The 18903-nt window shown below is 56.0% G+C and overlaps 1 protein-coding gene across 2 annotated transcripts; it reads left to right on the top strand.

The window, feature by feature from the left end:
* Positions 1–17445, top strand: NARF (nuclear prelamin A recognition factor). Of its 2 annotated transcripts, XM_058704534.1 has the most exons (12): positions 1–146; positions 1454–1534; positions 3486–3629; positions 6520–6652; positions 8674–8808; positions 10925–11043; positions 12292–12421; positions 13389–13452; positions 14165–14302; positions 14561–14718; positions 15970–16213; positions 16694–17445. In XM_058704534.1, exons 1-11 carry the CDS (start codon positions 120–122, stop codon positions 16209–16211), a joined length of 1371 nt encoding a protein of 456 aa, XP_058560517.1. In that variant the 5' UTR covers positions 1–119; the 3' UTR covers positions 16212–16213; positions 16694–17445. The 2 variants fall into 2 exon arrangements, with proteins under 2 accessions (XP_058560517.1, XP_058560516.1); XM_058704533.1 differs by having other exon boundaries at positions 2–146; positions 15970–17445.
* The last annotated feature ends 1458 nt before the right edge of the window (positions 17446–18903 follow it).

Raw genomic sequence — 18903 nt, 5'->3', positions numbered from 1 at the left:
GGGGGTGGGGCCGGCCGGGGGCGACTACAACAAAGGGCGGCGGGTGGCGGGCGTCAGTGACCGCGTCTCCCGGTGCTCTTCTCAGGCCGAGCCCTGGCCTCCTGCCTGCCCCGCTCCAGATGAAGTGTGAGCACTGCACGCGGAAGGTGGGCTCCTCGGGGTCGGGGGTCTGGGGTCTGGGCGTGGGGGGCCGGGGGCTGCAGGGGAAGGCCCGGCTGCTCGAGGTCAGGAGGTCGGGGGACGGCCGGGCTGGGGTCGGGGGCCGGCCCCGGCTGAGATGGGCCGCCCCGGGTCAGGGAGTCGAGGGTCGGCCTGTCCGGGGTCGAGGCTGCTTGGGGTCAGGGGATCGGGACTGCGGGGGCTCGGGGCTGCCCCCGTCTGCGGGCATGCGGGAGCCCCGGTGCCCAGAGCGGGCAGCGCCAGCCGCTGCGCGGTCCTCGCTCCCGGTCCCCCGGATCGCCGCTCCGGGCGCCTCTGCGTCCGCGTCAACCTGCACCCTTGATCGCGTGTCTGGCAGAACTAGTTGGGGTTTTAACTGGATGGAGGGCGACTGTAGATGATTGGTAAGCTCCAGGCGCTGCACCTTGCCAGGTGTCTGGAGCTGCTACTGCGTGTCAGGTGACGTTTTCAGGTGCCTTGTAGTTAACGTTACAGTTGGGGTCATGCTTCGTCTTTCTAGTTTTCCGTGCACTTGTCCATGCTCGCAAAGTATTTTTGAAGCCAGAAAAAGAATACTAAAAACCCCCCCAAAACACCAACCCCTGCAACCACTCAGGGCAGTCACGGAAAACACCATTCTTGATGTGGATGATTGAAACCATGATCAAAAAATGTTTTTGAGGAGGCTTTTCTACAGCTAACAAGCTTATAGTAACAAAACTATACAGGCAGGAAGGTCTGGGCTGGTCCTCTCCACCTGCGTAACCATGGTAACTGGGATGGCTTTCCACACTTGTTTCTAGGCAGCGGAACATACATAGCCATTCAGTGCATGAATGGGGTTTTTGGTTTGTTTTTCCACAAATTGGTTCATATAAATATTCCATCACTTTTTTTTTTTTTTTTTTTTTTTTTTTTTTTTTACTTAACATACAGCAGGTGCGTTTTCAGAGCTTCGCGTACAGTTCTAGTCCATTGTGTTCTAAATATGATGTGTGTCCTGGTAGTCGGTGTTGATTTACCTGTGGATGGAAGGCCCCATTGTTTCTAGTTCTCAGTTACTAAAAGGGATACAGATACAGATAGAGGAGGGTGTGTGTGTGTGTGTGTGTGTGTGTGCGCGCCTGTCTGTCTGTCTGTCTGTCTCCGTGTGTCCACAAGTACGGTCGCTTTTATTTTTGTAGAAAAAACTTCTACACATGAGGTTAACGGAGGGGAGACTATGTGCATCTTTGCAAATTCAGGGAGTCAAATTAAAAAGTTGTTCTTTTATATGTTCCTTTGCCTTTTCAAGGAATGTAGTAAAAAAACAAAAACCGATGACCAAGAGAATGCATCAGTCGAAGTACCAAGTCTGGCCCTGGAGAACGGAGAGGCAAGTAGTTTTTCAGTGTTGTATTCGCCTGGAGTAAACGGCTGTGGCCGTTTTTGTCCTCTTCGAGGGCTCCTGTCCCCAGCACGTCATGCTCTAGGAAAGAAGGTACTGAAGTGGTGCCCTGCCCGGGGCCACACACACACACACACACACACACACAGGTCCGTCATTCCGAGGCACATGACCTTTAGAGACAGAGGTGCCCGAGAGCCAGCCTTCCGAGAATACACCGAGCCAAAGCAAGCTGCGTGAGGAACAGAGAAAAGCGTCCTCCTTAATCGTTTATTAGAAGGAGTGTTATAGTATTGGAATATCCAATTTTATGTAATGAGAAGCTTCATTCTGTAAAATGGGAGTTTAGGTAGGTAACTTATAAAATAATTCAAATCTGATCCTGTAAGGTTATTTTTCTAGTGGTTTCTTCTCTAAGTCCGTTCTTGAGTGTTTGCATCCTCCTCAGCTAGAAGTGACGGTTTGTGTTTACCGGGTAGGGGGAGGTCGCTCGTCCCTTGGCAAGTCCTGGTACCGACCTCACTAGTGGAGAGCTGGCAACGTGGGGCGAAGAGCAGCAGGGTTCTCTGTAGTCTCGACGTCTGCCCGACAGGAACTGGTCTCGTCCCTCCCGTACTGGCACCGCTCTGTGGTCCGGCGGCCGTGGGGTTTGGCAAGCAGTGGGTGAGAACGGCACCCAGGGCACAAAGGTGGAAGAGGCGGGGAGTGCCCGGTGCCTCCCACACCCACCCGCTGGCCTCGTCATCTCAGACAGACATCTAAACCCTGGAGCCCCAGTTTCCTTATCAGTGAGCTGGAGAGTCGAGTTACTTCCCTCCCAGGGCCGTGGTGACACAGAGATAAGGTGTGCACACGGCCTCAGTGGACGCCCTGCCAGCACGGTGGGTGGTACCCCCTTACGTGAGCAGGTCAGGGGTGGGGTGCGCTTTCCAGGCACAAGGGAGGTGTGGACAGAGTGCTCTGGGGGAGGGGCAGTGAAAGCCATTGAGGGCGTCTGGGTAAGGGGACAGGTCGTATGTGTGTTTGGGGGCAGGTGGCTTAAGGTGGCTAGAGCAGGGGAGGATGAAGGAAACGATACGGGAGACGGGGTGGCGGGGCCTGGGCAGGCCCGCCGGGGTGGCAAAAGCAGGAAAGGACGCAGCACAGGCAGTAGAGTGCAGTTCCGGTTCCACAGACGCTGAGCTGTCTGTGGGATGGCCGTCTGTCTGGAGCTCAGAAGGGTGAGACCCCGCTGGAGGTGAAGGCTGGGGAGGTGTTGGGGGTGGGGAGGCTGGCACTGCTCGGGAAGGGAAGGCTGATGGCAGAGCAGGGGTGTTGGGCAGTCTTCCGCACGGGCACATGTTCAGGAGACAAGAGGGAGGGGAAGGACCGGACCTGGCCCGGGAGAGCCTGCAGAAAGGACTGGGTGGTGCACCGGGCACGGAGGAAGTCCTGCTGGGCACAGTGCAGAGCGTGCTCACAGACACCCCTGCGGGCACGGAGAGGCCGTGTGCTCCAGACCCTGGGAGTGGCAGGCCTGGCCCCCCCCGGGAGCACGTTAGAAGTACAAACTCTTGGGCCCCATTCAGACCTGAGGCCAGGCCACGGGTTTCCACGGGGAGCTCACCCGGCCAAGCAGGAGTCCCCAGGGGCTACACAGAAGGGGTACAGGGAGGAGAAGGTCCGGGCCAGCTCCCAAGACACAGGAATGGCGATTTCCTCCCACCACACGACAGTGCCGTCCTGCTCCCGCCCTCGATTGTCATCTGTGAGACTCCCTGGTGTCACTGTGGCCTGTTCTGTGCCCTTCCAGCCCCTCGAGCTGCAGGCCTGGCTCTGTGCTGTTCAAGGGGGGTCCATGTCCTGTGCTGGTCTCATGCTGCCACCCTCCCTAGAGAAGCACATGTTAGAGTTTTTACTGAAATATCAGACCAAAACCTACCTCATCTTTCTTTTGTAGAAGGGAGAATTCCATAAGCTGGCCGATGCCAAGATATTTCTGAGTGACTGCCTGGCGTGTGACAGCTGTGTCACTGCAGAGGAAGGGCTCCAGGTCTCCCAGCAGAACGCCAAGGACTTCTTTCGAGTTCTGAACCTTAATAAGGTAGGGCTTCTGGGGCACCTGCTGGTGCTGCGGCCCAGGGGGCCGGTGCAGGTGAGTCGTGAAAGCCTCTGCTGGGGTCAGGGCATAGGTCTTGGCCCTGGCCCTGTGTCCCTTGCCTGACTCTGCCCTCTCCAGAGTCCGCCGCCAGCCAGAACGATCGCCACCCAGGGCTACACTCCCTCACTGACGTGGAACGAGGCAAGGTCCCCGGTCTATTCACAGAGGTGGGGTTCTGGTCTAATGGGCTCATCAGGCTGGGCCAGTGCTGTGGTCCCTCAGCTGCCCTGTAGACCTGTGTCACTCAGCTGTGAACAGTGTCTTTCCTGACAGGAAGACAGGTGAAAGGAATGGCCGGGGAGGCAGGGGAGCTGGAAGGCACACCTGGGTCTGCCCCTTGCAATGCGCGGTGTGCCTGAGCGGGGCAGAGGCCGGGAGGAACACGGGTTTGACGTGGCCCAGGACAGAGCCAAGCGATGTTCTCTGTGTTTGCCACCCCTGTGGCGTGTTCTTGGGTACGCCCTTCAGCATTTTGGGGGCACAGTTTCAGATAGAAATAACATGTTGGGTTGTCAGCATGGTGTCTGTCCGTCCCCTTCCTGGCGTTCGGGCTCCCTGGGAGGTCTGTGGGCAAGCAGTGGGATGGACTTTGAGCCGGGAGACCTCACCCTGTCGGCTCCTGTCACCGTGCTCACCCGTCCCTGCCTGCTCACCCTTGTCCTTGTCCGAGCAAGATGGCTTCAGCTGTCTTATTACACTGAGCAGACTCGGCTCACTTACGACGCATCTTGGTCCCCCCACACACTGGCACATTCCACGGAACAAAACTGCGGGCTTTTCTTCTTTAGTGGCGGTACTTTGTGCCAGAATCTCCCTTTATGCTCCTGCAAGTGATAGGTGAGAACGCCCACGTCCCGCTTATGCTGACCACACCTGTTCTCAAACTCCTTGCTTTTCTAGTGTGATCACTAGAAGATCCCGTTTGCATTTTCTTGATCGTCAGTGAGGCTGAACATCTTTAACATGCTCATTGACCATATTGTATGCCGCCTGTTCACAGCTCTGTGAGTTCGAGACTGCACTCGGCTGCCAGGCGTTGAACAGCTTGGAGGGCCGTTCCCTCGTGTAGACAAGTCCAGACTCCGCCATTCCCAGCCCCTCCCCGCCAACCCCCTCGCAGCACCCTGGGCCCGGCTCACAGGGCACAGATGTTTTCTCCCGGGTGGAGCGTCTCCCGTAGTGTGTGTGCACACTCCCGTCACACTTGAGTCACTGGATTTCTGGAGCTGTGCAGGGCGCTCTCTCCTCGCTAGCTTTTAATTTGCGTTGTCATAAGAAGGCTTTTGTACTGCTAGACGCACGTACGGTTGATTGGATTCTATTTTAACAGGCCCCAGCTGCTGGTAGACCCCATCCTTCTCTTTGTTCTGTGTTCTCCTCTCTTGGCTGACCTTGTACTATTGGGTATTAACTGTGGGTCTTTGAAGCGAGTTGCATTGAGTCAATAGGTTAATGAGGGGGAAGTTTATATTTTACTGAATAATCTTTTCGTCCATGATCGTGGTTTGTGCCTCTGGTTAGGCTGTGTGACCCCCCAAGTGTTCATGTTGCATCTTTGTCTGTTCTCTGCAACGTAATGTATTCTTGGTGTGGCTGGGTCTCTGTGGTTGTTTTGTTACACATACCGCCTCTTATCTGTTAAATTCTGTAATACTGATTTTTGTTGGGGTGGAAAGCTTTTGGTTTTCATGTATCATCTGTATGTAGCTATTTTATAAGCTTGATATTCTCCTAGTTTCCTAGGTTACTTCCAGTTTTGTAGGTGTGTTGTCTGCCAGTGATAACTTTTTTTTTTTAAGTTTATTTTGAGAGAGGCAGACAGCATGAGCAGGGGAGGGGCAGAGAGAGAGAGAGAGAGAGAAACCCAAGCAGGCTCCACACTGTCAGCACAGAGCCTGAGGCAGGGCTCAAACTCAACAAACTGCCGTGTGCCTGACCACATCTCGAGTGGCTGGCTCACCAGCCCAGTTTCACAAAACAGCCATTTCCTTGTTATTTATTCCAGTGAGTTGCATACCCATTTGCTGCAACTGAAATGCTGACGCCTATGGGTATCTACCAGAAATTCCGCAAACCTCTACTTAATAGTACATCTTTATGAGCGTTTCCACCGAGGTCTGAATCGAGATGTTAGTACCATTTATCACCACTGTTATCGAAGGTTGAGTTTAAAGGACCTAGACAATACAATCAGAAAAAGAAATCAGAACTAAAAAAAAAAAAAAAAAAAAAAAAAAAAAAAAAGAAATCAGAACTGTGTAGGTCAGAAGATGTGAAGGTTATCATTGGCAGGGGCGCCTGGGTGGCTCAGTCAGTTAAATATCTGACTCTTGATTTCAGCTCAGGTCATGAGCTTACAGTTTGTGGGACAGCACAGAGACTTCTTGGGTCTCTCTCTCTCTCTCAAAAAAATAAACAAACATTAAAAAATCAAATTGACAAAATCTCTTAGGATGTACTTTTTTTTTTTTTTTAATTAGACAGAAAGCGTGAGCAGGGGAAAGGGGGCAGAGGGAGAGAGACTCTCTAGCAGGCTCCACGTTCAGCGCAGAGCCCCACAGGGGGCTTGATCTCACGACCGTGAGCTCATGACCTGAGCCAAAATCAAGAGTCAGACGCCTGACTGACTGAGCCACCCAGGCGTCTCAGGATGTCATACTCTTTAGTCCTCACTTTTTCCATGTCCTTAATTATACTTGCTAGTGCTTGTATATTTAGGAGGCTTTCCGCAGAACATCTATGACATTCTGTCTCTTCTGACCTTTTTATTATAATGTCTTACGTTACTTTCCGCACTCCCCCCATGAATGACACTCTACTCTGTTTCTTCCAGAAATGTGATACCTCACAGCACAAGGTGCTGGTGGTGTCGGTGTGTCCTCAGTCTCTGCCTTACTTTGCTGCCAAATTCCGCCTCAGTGTGACTGATGCATCCAGAAGACTCTGCGGCTTCCTCAAAAGTCTTGGTGAGGCTCCTTGATGTTGTTTGTGCGTCGAGGATGCCAGTTTATAGCTGCCCTTTGTATCTCCAGAGTTCAGCTTGCAGGGGCGCAGCGTAGACGAGGACTTCCATGAGCACCTTGAGGAATGTAAGAGGAGACCCCGCAGGTGTCCCTTACCCCTTGCTGTGCAGACAGGTGTGGCCCGGCCTCCAGGAGTGGCAAGGGATGGAAGGAAAGGGGTGGCCGGGGACACGCTGGAGGTTCCTGCACTTGCCGAGGAGTGTAGTCTCGTCCCGGCTCCCAGGGCCCACGGAAGGCGTTTCGTAGAGCCTCGTTCCTGCAAGATGACTGGCATCTGAGTTCCCAGGATGTGCTCTGAAGAGCAGAGCAGTGAGGGAATGGGCTGTGTCCTGTGCACAAAACAGGAAGGTGGTCCCTTTCAGACATGGTTCGGAGCTCAGATGTGAATGAGCTAGAATGGCACTGTGCAAAATGGCGGTAAGAAGGCTCCTGTGTCACCCGCTGTCGTCAGACCAGAGCTGCCCAACCCCAGCCCCCCACGCCACCATGCACAGAGCATCTGCCGCCCCGTGTGCCCTCGTGCACACCACCGCCAGGTGGGCTCAGGAGAGGACAGCTGGGGCCGTTTGCCAACACGAGTTTGTTTTTCTGCAGTGGTTTTTAGAGACCAAGCACATGGGGGATTCCTAATAGAATAAGGTGACGCTCAGAATAAAGACGGCCGCCTCCTCGGAGCGCTGGGCGTGGAGTGGGTTCCCCGCACACTGCCTGCTCCCAGTGGGGCCACGGCTGCGAGCACGGATTTAGCTACCCCTTCACACATGTGATCTGAGAACGCCTCAGGTCAGCTCGGCCTTACCGAAGGCCAGAGCTCTCTTCTCATGGGGAAAGGCCCTATTTTGGGAGGAAACTTTTTTTTTTAAGTTTATGTATTTATTTTGACAAAGAGGTTTAGAGCTGGAGCAAGGGAGGCAGAGGAGGGAGGGGAGAGAGAGAATCCCAAGCCGGCTTCGTGTTGTTAGCACAGAGGCCGACACAGAACTCCATCTTATGGACCACAAGATCATGACCTGAGCCGACATCCAGAGTCGGATGCTTAACCGACAGCCACCCAGGCACCACTGCTTGTGAGGAAATTTTTAAAATTTATTTTGACAGAGAGAGAGATAGAGTGTGAGGGGGGAAGGACAGGGAGAGAGGGAGACACAGACTCTGAAGCAGGCTTCAGGCTCTGAACTCTTGGCACACAGCCCAATGCGGGGCTCAAACCCACAAACCTCAAGATCATGACCTGAGCCAAAGTCGGACGTTCAACTGATTAAGCTACCCCGGCTCCACTTGCGGGAGAATTTTTTGAAAGAAAATAATGGACATTATACGTTAATAAAATATATTTGTAACGAAACTGATTTAAGGTAATACTTTAAATGATAAGATGATGCTTATCTTTATAATGTTTCTTTTTAGGAATAACTTTGCTTTTAAGATTTAGACTAGCTGCAGATATTAAAGTTATTTTAACTTTATTGTAATTATTAAAAATGTATCATCCTTACGAGCCAATATTAAGAAAATTTATTTTAAAAAGATAGCTAAAAAAAGATAGATGGTTACAAATCATAATAATTGCAGCCATCAAAAAGGTATGACCTGCCAACTTACTCATTTATTTTCAAGACATCAAGGATCATTACAGACTGAAATTTAGCCACTGATTGGAAGAGAGTGGTGCTGGTATCTTGCAATATTCCATTACTTTTATGGGCTACCATGAAGTTTTTATGTAGATGTAGAGAGAACAAGAAGAAGCCAGAGAGAAAATACTTGTATGTTATTGTGAAAAGTGACGCATGTTTATTGTTTCAAGGAAAAGTTAAAGCACAGTCCTGGGCTTCTGCGGTTTGTGAGGCGAGAGTGAGGGAGATCGTGCGGGGGTGCCATGGAGTCTGTCCTTTGAGTCTGATCTTCGAGTCTCCAGACTCTTGCAGGTCAAGAGAAGCTAAATGCTCCCCTCGTTCTTGCAGGGGTGCACTATGTCTTTGACACAACGATAGCCGCGGATTTCAGCGTGCTGGAGAGTCAGAAGGAATTTGTGCGTCGCTTCCGCCAGCACAGCGAGGAGGAGCCTGCGTTGCCCATGCTCACCTCCGCCTGTCCGGGTGAGCGTCCAGAGCCCGCTGCTGTGCCTCCGTTGGCCTGAGGCAGCGTTTCTCATGGGTCTGCCTTGGGGGCAGGAGAGGAGGTGGGTGAGGTCAGAGGTCCCAGGCCCCCTGGGCTTTTGGGTCAGGAGGGAGTGAAGTGCCCGCGGGTCCCCTGCACATCCGCCCGAGCCCCCTCTCACTGAGCCACTGACTGACGCAGACCGGCCCCCACCCCCGATCTGGCCTGATACTTGCTGTGTTCAGGGTTTCAAGCTGTTCAAGTCTGTTTACATGTAGGTTTGGAGCTTCTGGAATGTTCTTCCTAGATAATGATGCACTTTCCTTCTGGAGTTCTTCTACCTAAATGTGTCAGGACTATGAGTTGTTTAGCTCCATACCCTCTCTCAAATTCAGGGAGAGGAGGTGAGCTTCGGTTCAAACCTAACCCTTTTCTACGATTGGCATTGTCATTTTTGCTTCCCTGTGACAAGGTGAGGGAATTGAAGCAATGTCAAGGTCAGGTGACATGACCTGGCAGATAGAATCGGGGCCGGGGGCAGTCCCGTGCTGGCTCACAGGGCTCCCCGGTCCTGGGGTACCCTTGCCGCCCACAGCCTGACAGAACGCCTCCTGTTGGGTGTACCTTTGCCCGGCACCCAGCCGCGTATCTGCAAGCCACTTCTCCAAGCACCTCCCCTCGTCCCATCCCGTCTGTGGTCTGACGAGGAAAGTGCCAGCATCCGGGTAGCGCGTTGTCACACCTGTGCTGCTGTGAAGCTGGCAGCAGCCTCTCTGTCTCCGGGGGAGATGAAGGGAACCCTCAGGAAAAGCTAGCCTGTCTGGTTTCAGACGCAGGGAGCCGTGGGGCCTGGGACCCTGGTTCCTCCTCTCTGTCCCTGCTCAGCCCTCTTCACCCAAGGCCGGGTGTCCTCCGTGGGCCCTGCCCCTTACCTCCTGGTGTCCTGCCTGATGTTGTGAGGCGCCCAGGGCCAGTACACAGCAGCCTGCCCGCAGCCCATAGGTGCCACCTGCCTGGGAGCCGTGTCTCGAGCTGCTGGCCTGGGCACTGAGACCGGGGGGCAGGGCCTTGGGGCCCCGAAGGTGCCACGGTGTTTGGCAGTTTCTCATCTTAATGTTTGAGGCCGGGATGAGAGAGCCCTCCTCCAGGGCCCCCTCTCCTGGGGCTTTTGGGGGCCACGGCAGACACTTCCTGTCCTGGAGGTGACAGCTGCGGTTTGAGTTTGTTCGGACGGGATAGTCGTGTCAACTGGAGCCTGCCGCTTCTCCCTACCGGGGGCGGTCACAGGACAGTGGCTGGCTGTCCCCAGGGTCTGACGAGCAGCTTTACCGCCAGGCTTCTGTGCTCCCCCGTGTGCCATGGTGTGCACGCCCAGCTGGCGGTCAGCAGGCCTCTCACCAGGCTTCTGGCCTTGTAGTTCACTGATCTCTCTGACTCCTGTCACCCCTGGAAACCATAGCAGGGGTGACCCCAGAGGGCACAGTGGCCGTCAGCCACTCAGGAGATGCTTGTACCGTGCTGGGCACGTAGTAGGTGGAGAGCAAGTGTGCTGTCTCTTACTGTCATTGGGGCATGAAATCCTCCTGTGGTCCTCGCCCTAAGTGAGCAGTTGGCCGTTAACTTCTGATAGGTGAGTGGCGCCGGTGGCTTTGTGGCCGATGCAGCATCTGAGCATGGCTGCCGGCTGCAAGGACGGTGTTGTGGCCGGCACGGTGGAGAGGGGCCCTGTCCCCCCGGGACGCTGCCGCGTGCCTGCTCCTCTAAGCTTGTGCTCCTCCTCTTTTGGGGGACCCCCTGTACCAGCTTTCACTTCCTTCCACTCCGTCCTCTCTGGCGAGCCGGCAGGGGCGTCTTCCTGTCCGGGGCAAATGCAGCTGGGGTCTGCGTGGCCCAAGCTGCTGAGGAAAAGCAGCTTGGCAGGGGATCTGCCACCAGCTCCTAGGGGGGATCCGCCACCAGCTCCTGGGGGGTATCCGCCACCAGCTCCTAGGGTCAGGAGAGGTGTCTGGCTTTACCCCAAGTGACAGGGTCTGGGAGCGCTGAATTCCTCGTGTGTGACAGAAAGCAGGAGGAAGCCACTGTGAGGAGCTGACAGAGGACCCGTTCTCTCCCCAGGCTGGGTCCGATATGCCGAGCGGGTGCTGGGCCACCCTGTCACCCCCCACCTCTGCACCGCTAAGTCTCCCCAACAGATCATGGGCTCTCTGGTGAAGGATTACTTCGCTAGACGGCAGGTAAGCCAGCCTCCTCCCAGAGGGCAGCACGTGGGCCAGGAGATAGGGAATGTTCCACCACGCACGACCAGGGTGGTGTCAGACCCGGACCGAGTGGAAATGCTGCCGTCCTGCTGAGGGAGTCCCTGGCCTGTCACCACAGCGAGCAGCTAGTGTCTGATCTCTTGGCTGCATCTGCCTTCACATGACGGGAAATCTCCCAGCCAGGCCCCTGAAGGCCGTTCCACATCCCTCGCCTGCTCCGGCTCCCCCACCATGGACGGTGCCCCATCATCAGCTGGTCCCTGTGCTGTCCCTCCCCACGCAGACCCCCCGCATGCCATCCAGGGCCGCCTTGGGAGCCTAGTGGAGGCCAGGCCTGGGTCCTTCCGGAGGTCCCTGACACTCTCATGCCATCCACGATGTGGCCCCTCCCGTGGCCTGCTCTCCAGCTGCCAGAGCCCCCATAGTCCTCCTCAGTCAGATTAGACATCTCTCCAGGGAACCATCAAGGTCTGGCCCTGCAGGAACTGGAGGAATCCCCCAGACCCACAGCCAGTTTCAAGAAGCCACACAGTTCTGGCATCCTCGTTAATTTAGCAGTGGGAATGTTCCCTTTTCATTCCTTTGCTCATAACATCACCACAGCTTGTGAATCGTAAATGTGATGTCAGTGTGTACGTGTTCACTTTGGGGACAGAAAAATGAACTGTGGGACTGCCCCAGCCCCACTGCTTGGGGGAGTCCAGGAGTTTCCTGGTCCTGTGGGCCTGCTGAGGTCCGGCCGGCACCCTCCTCAGACTGCCCCGAGTAGGGTGTTTCCACCGAGGCCTCTCCACAAAGGTCACTCAGCAACTGTGCCAGCTCCTGGCGTGGCTGCCAACTCCAGCTCAGCCGTAGGCACCAGAGGGGCAGCTCCGATAGGTGTCACTTGGGAAGTTTCCAGAAGGTCCAAAGGCAAACCAGCCAGGTGTCGAGCAACCCTCCGTGTGGCTTACTCTTAACCATGTTTGGTCACTGTATGCAGAGGTTTCAGGGGAAACGGGTTCAGCTTTACAGCTCTTCCCTGGCATCTCCAGGCCATCGGCCTTATAGGCTCTGGATGAATCCGCCCGGGTCTCCAGGGCACGGTCTCCCCGTACAGCTGGGAGGCAGGCACAGGTCGGAACTTGGGTCTGAGGAAGGCCCCGGGGGGTGTTGTGGGCACTGGCACACATCTGCCCTCCTCGCTTCCCACAGCCCCAACCTGGGTTTGCTCTTTCTCCCCAGAACCTGTCCCCAGACAAGATTTTCCATGTTATCGTGGCCCCTTGCTACGATAGGAAACTGGAAGCCCTTCGAGAAGACGTTCCCACAGCTTTGCACGGCTCCCGGGGTGCTGACTGCGTACTAACCTCAGGTGAGGGGGGTGCAGAGCTGGGGACTGCTGGGGCCTCTGGCCCGTCATCCTCTGAGGTCACAACAGGCCCCCCGAGGGCCAGATTGCAGGAAAGTGGAGAGAGGCAGCGCTCACGCAGCACAGAAAAGTCGCGTGTGAGCCCAGAGGCTCTGCGGACAAACCAAATCTTCACCTGGAGACAGAGCGGGGACCCACGGTGCTCCAGCGCCCTGGGCCTGCTCTAGCCTGTGTGCTGGGGTGGGGGTGGTTCCTTGGCGTCCTCCAGGACCGTTCCGCAGAACATAGCAGTCTGCGGGCGGCTTACGTCTGCTGAACCCACGTGGGTGTACTTTAGGCCAGTTCTCGGGGACAGGGACTCCTGGGCGTGGGTCCCCTGACCTGAAACTCCAGCACGAGAACCCCCGGGTCCCCGGGGGAGGGAGACAGGACAGCCCTAGCAGCCAAGGAAGGGTAGATAGTGGGTTTTCCTGAGATGCAGAGTCCGTTTTACTATCGTTCTCAGACATTGAGTCCACTCGTGCGCACGTGATGCCTCGGTGGCTGATGTAAACATTAGCTGTTTCCACAAAGCCTTCCGGGGGCCGCTGTGTGGAGGGAAGTAGGAGAACAGTTCTGGTTCTCAGCTCATCTCTTTGCACACAACCTGATACCGTGTTAGGGCAGCCACTGCGCCTTGGTCATCTGTCCACAGGAGGCTGTGTGCAAAAAGTTTCTGCTTCAGAAACAGAAATGTGGAGAGATGGCAAAATCCCTCATTTCAAGGGCAGAAGGAGGAATTGCACTCTTCTTTCACGTTTCATCAGTTTTTCATTTTATTGGGGTTACATTGCACTAGAGCTGGGTTCCTGCCTCCGTGAGCATGACGGCGTCCGGGGTCGCTTTAGCAGGTTTCCAGTGGGGAGATGATTTGGGAAACAGCTCCTGAGGACAGCTTCCTCGGTGCCTCATGCCCCTTCTTTGTCTGTAGGTGAAGTCGTGCAGATAATGGAGCAAAGCGACCTCGTGGTAAAAGACGCTGCCGTTGATACTCTGTAAGTGACTTTCAGGGAGGGGCACCTTGTGGGTGGAGCCTCCTGTATGAGGCCACGTGCAGCCAGGGGACAGGGTGTGGGGGCCCCTGACCTGAGTTTCCCCTTCCTGTGTTGCCGCTCAGCCCTTACCACAACCCGCTCTTCCTGGCTCTTCCATGGGATGTGGGCGGGCCTGGTGTGAGATGCCACTTGGAGGAAGGGGGTTTCCATGGTGACATTGACATGCCAGCACCCTCCATTTCTGAACTTCGTGTGTTCCCGACATTGAGCATCTGGACCTGCCCGAGGCTGGGTCACCTCCTGGGAAGAGTGGCTCCTTTGGGCTCCACGCAGGGCGAGTGTGGGCTGTTTAGCCGGCGAGGCCCTTTCGTGGACGGTCGTCCTGAGGTTTATGGAGTTTAGTCAGCTGGCTGCAGTGCCCGTGGCCAGAGCCGGTGCCTGTCGCCTGTCCCCGCTGGGTACGTGCACACGCTTCCGAGTGGCCCAGAGATTCCCAGCTCTATTCCCAAGTGTCAGGGTTCCAGGGGAACGTGCCTGATGTGGGCGCACCAAGTGGGGCTCTGCCTGCTGCTTTGTCCGATCGTTAAAACTCAGGAACGTGAGTTTGTGGCCCCAGAGTATAAATATCTGTGAGGGGTTTCTCTCTTCACGGGGATCATAAGACTTTGGACATCTGACTTAATCTTGCTGTTGCTCTTTCCTCCCTGGGAAGGTTCGGAGGCCTGAAGGAGGAGGAGGTGAGGCGCCATGATGGAGCCAGCTCCGACGGGTACCTGGCGCACGTCTTCAGACACGCCGCCAAGCAGCTGTTTGACGAGGACGTGGGGGAGGTCACCTACCGCACCCTGAGGTCTGCCTGTGTGGTCAGCGCTGCTGTCCAGGGCAAACTGCCCAAAGCCAGCCAGGCCTGTGTGTGTGTGTGTGTGTGTGGGTTGGGGTGGGGGCTGTCCTAGGTATAGGGTTTAGAACAGCCAAGATCAAAAAGCCTTCTTTGTTTTCGTTCGCAGACTTTTCATTTTGCTAACGTTTCCAACTTAGATTTGAAAACAATTGTCGAGCTACAGAGGAAGGACTCTGTAGATGAAAACCCATTTTGTTCACCTTACAGGAACAAAGACTTCCAGGAGGTCACCCTTGAAAAGAATGGGGAGGTTCTGTTACGCTTTGCTGCTGCGTACGGCTTTCGAAACATCCAGAATGTGGTTCTGAAATTGAAGAAGGGCAGGTTCCCGTACCACTTTGTGGAGGTGCTCGCCTGCGCCGGGGGTAAGGCACGGGGGCTCCGCCCGCAGGCCTCGCCCAACTCTGACACCTCGTGGGTGCCGCCCTGGTGGTTGTCACAGTGGTCCCTGTCCTCCTCTCACCACAGAGCAGAAAAGCCAGGTGTCCCCTTAGAAAAGCCCTGGGACATAGTCCCAGAGAAGAGCTGCACCTGCGGTGGCACCAGGTGAGGGCCTGCTCTCGGTTCCAGAGGCCCCACCTGTGGCTAGGCCCCACCTGAGGGACAGAGAAACAGAGGCCAACCAGAGGGGCCGGGGCGGCTTCCCACAGCAGAGGCCACGGACTTGCTGGTGCAGTGGGTGTGGGTGTCAGGGGAGAGGATCCTGTGGCCTCCGGGTGGCAGTGGGACCACTCGTGCCCCGAGTGGGGAGGGCCCACGAGATTGGAACCTGCCTGCCGAGAGGAGGCACGGCCGGGGCGCTAGTGAAAACCCGCCAGTGTCTGGGGAGGCCATGTGGGGGCGCCAGGGAGCAGATGGGTGCGGGTGCAGGTGAGGAGGCAGGGGGGCGGGGGCGGGGGCCGGGGGTCTGAGGAGAGGAGCAGACCCTGGGAGAGCGGGCAGGGTCCTCCGCCACCACTGAGCGTCTTCAGGATTTGGGGTCAAAAGTGCAGCTGCTGGGTGCTGCCAAGGGAAGGCGGAAGGGGACTCGACCAGGGTGGAAGTTTGCTCCAAGTTCTTTTCCATGAATGTCATCCTATAAATCGTGACATCATCTAACACATTTGGAGGTAAGCAGCACGCCTACGTGAGAGGCACGCCCTTCATCCCGGCTGCGGTACTTGGGCGGGTAGGCTCCTGTGTGGGCTCCCGGGTTCCCGTCCCCTCCCCAGTGCCGCCCGGGGGGGGGGGGGGGGGGTGACCAGCACCCAGAGGCTTTACAAGACAGCAGCAGCGTGACTGCCCGTTAGCGGTTTTCGTGCTCTTCTGGTTCTGATGAATTTCAGGAGAAACCAGAGGTCCGGATTTGCATGTACAGCCATCTAGTTCTAAAGGTTGGCAGGCTATTCGGTTTTAGGTAAAAACTGTTTCCTGGAGAGCATAAGTAGGTAAGACTAGGAAGCATCCGGGGCTGCGAGCCTGTAAGCTGCTGTCCTTGGGAGCTGGGGGCCGCACGTCGAGTCCAGCTCCAGACTCTGGCCACGGGATGCCGCACGCGGTGTTGTTTCTCCTCTGCCCCGGAGCCACTCCCTTCGACGCAGAGGAGAAAAAGCATAGGCTCCCTGCTTGTCTTCCAGGGTGTTTGAACGGCAGGGGCCAAGCCCAGGCGGAGGATGGGCGCGCAGACAAGGCGCTGCTGCGGCAGATGGAGGGCAAGTACGCGGACGTCCCCGTGCGGCCCCCCGAGACCAGCGCCCACGTGCAGGAGCTGTACCGGGAGTGGCTGGACGGGGCCGACTCCCCCAGGGTCCGGGAGGCCCTGCACACCGTGTACCAGGGCCCGGGGCTCCCTGCCGCCAGCCGAGACATCAAGTGGTGAAGGTGGGCAAGGCTGGGAAGCGGGCCCCACCACCGCCCAGGGAGGGAGACGCTGGAGGAGAACCGCTCCGCTTCTCAGTCATTACTGTGCTTTCCGGAGCTCTCTCCCCCTGTGTGTAGGCGGCTCCCTCACTCGGTTTGACGTGGTGCTATCTTTGTAACGTGTGTTCAACTGGCATATTTTAACAAGAGAGAAGGATTGCCCCTATTCAAGTACCCTTTTATCTTAAGACCGAAAAATATCCCAAAGAACAAAAATAGAGACAGACTACTATCTTTTAGGCTTAAAAAAAAAAATCTAAAAAGTGTCCTGCGAAGAGCTAAGACCCCAGAAGTTCAGATTCATGTGCCTCAGAGCGATGTGACGTGGAAAACAGATGAGAGGCGGGCAGGCTGCGGGGGTGGTGGAGCCACGGTCCCCGGTCTGCCCGACTTGGCTCTTACTTTACCCACTTACGTTACTCCTGAAAACATTTTTGCCAGAGCGTGAATAAATTGCATCCTTTCGGAATCGGGGGGCTCGTGTACAAAGCTGGATTTCCGGATTTTCTGGTAGCGGTGGGCCACGTTCCTCGCCACTGCAGCTGTCAGAGAGCGGTAGCAACTGCCTCCTGGGACCAGACCTCTAACCAGGGGGCCCCAGACTTGCACTTTTACATTCAGCCTTTAAGGAGAACTCCCCTCGAGGTCGGGGAGGCCTGGCAAGGGGGACGGAAGGACAGAGGACAGACTGGCCGCCCCGCTCGGGCCAGGGTGTGTGATCGGGAGGCTTTCGCCTCAGTCCCTCCCCAGCGGGGTTAGCAGGGGACAGCCTCCCCCCGACCTTTGCTGTTTGAGTGACTGTCATCCTGCGGCCCGCGCCGCTCCTGTGAGCACCTTAAAGAAGGGATAGAACGTGGTTTCCCCGCAATACAAACAAGGGCTAGCAAGCAGCCAGAAACCTCCAGAACCATGGCGCTCCACATCTGGGCTCGTCCTCCAAAAGAAAGACATCTGCGAGTGGCCTGATTTTGGTTTTTCGAAGCACTTGGATTTGGTAAACACGAGTGATGTTGATCCTCTTGAGTCCTCCGTGCCGTCACGCCCTGGTGGGCTCCATTTCCTTCATCGTGTTCCGTATCCTGTCCGGCTTGATAGCCGGCTAGGGCGTGAAATCGTACATTTTTCCTTTCCATCTGGTCACGACCGGTGTCATCCTCCACGGTAGCTGACTGCGGAATAAACAGTTGAATGTGTCTGAGTGTGGAGAGTGTGTCGAGAAGATGCCCCTTCCCGCTGGGCCGCGTGCCCCCTCGCCTCACCATGGCCCAGAGTAGGAGCGCTGTCCTTGCTCTCAGGGGGCGTAGAAAGCCACGAGTCAGGTGTGGGGGCTGCGCCTCTCGCTTCAAAAGCGGTCTCTTCCAAGGGCGCCTGGGTGGCTCAGTCGGTTAAGCATCTGACTTCAGGTCAGGTCATGATCTCACGGTTCATGAGATCGAGCCCCACGTTGGGCTCTGTGCTGACAGCTCGGAGCTGGAGCCCGCTTCGGATTCTGTGTCTCCCTCTTTTCTGTCCCTCCCCACTCACACTCTGTCTCTCTCTCTCAAAAATAGGTAAACATTAAAAACTTTTTTTTTCAAAAGCAGTCTCTTCCAGCTGCAGCAAAGCCCCCCAGTGGCCAGGGCCCAGGATGACAGACCAGGTGTGATCACACGAGGTGTGGGGTCTCATCTGCAGCACATCTTGGGGTTATGGCCACCTTTGTCCTAACTCCAGCCCTACGTGCAGAGAAGAGGGGGAGGCCCCACAGTCAAGCTGGGCTGGTGCACAGAGTGTCTGGTGGGCAGTGGTGCCCACCATGAGGAGGAAGGCAGAGTAAGTCCAGATTCATGTTGCACCCAGGACCCGCTCTACAGAATGCTGTCACTGGAGCCGTGGTGCTGCTAGCACCTCCTGTGGACCATGACCGTGTCCGGCAGCTTTGTATGCATGGTGGCCGTCTTGAATAGCTCTGCTCTCCAGTGCCCTGCAGAGCCCAGATTTTTCCATTGCACTTCCGCCTGGCCTTGGCCCGTGGGCCAGTCCCAGCCGTTGTAGACCCTGGTTTTTCTTCCTCAACTCTGCTGGACTGCGGATCGGAACTCAGCCATTGTCTACACCATCAGTTTGATGCTGGCCTAGGGCGTGGAGCAGGGGCACTGCCTGTGTGCCGGCCCCTGTGCTGCTGACCTGATGGTGTTCTCTGACCTCAGCTGCTGGCCCAAAGCTGAGCCTCTGGCTTCTGGACACTTGGTATTTACAACATCACCTCCTTTCCCTCAGCCATTGCCTTTGTTCCCAATCGGAAACAGAGCAGTTAAAACAGATTTTTTATGCACAAATAGGGAAATCTCTACAGGCACATCACCAAGGAGTCCTCACAGTAGGCCCCTGTCATAATCCACGAGCAAATGTGGGGGCTGGGCTCTTCTGGGGTGCTTGCCTGGGCCCCAAACCAGACATGAGCCCATTTGCACAAAGACCAGGGGGGAACAGGAATGAGGAGAAGGCTGAGCCCCAGGGCTCTGCAGCTGGCAGGAGCAGGACTGAAATCCCATCTGTGCAGCAGAGTTGTGATGGACCCAAGGACCAGCTCCTCCCGCTCCCCTCAAGAGGACAGGGTCTTGCCAAGGTCACGTGGGAACAGACACAGAGGTAGGCCCCCGGCCCTTAAC

The sequence above is a fragment of the Neofelis nebulosa genome, chromosome 16 (assembly GCF_028018385.1).
Source record: "Neofelis nebulosa isolate mNeoNeb1 chromosome 16, mNeoNeb1.pri, whole genome shotgun sequence".
In the NCBI taxonomy this organism is placed as follows: domain Eukaryota; kingdom Metazoa; phylum Chordata; class Mammalia; order Carnivora; family Felidae; genus Neofelis; species Neofelis nebulosa.
The sequence above is the reverse complement of the archived record's forward strand: the minus strand, read 5'-3'. Positions and strand labels throughout refer to the sequence as shown.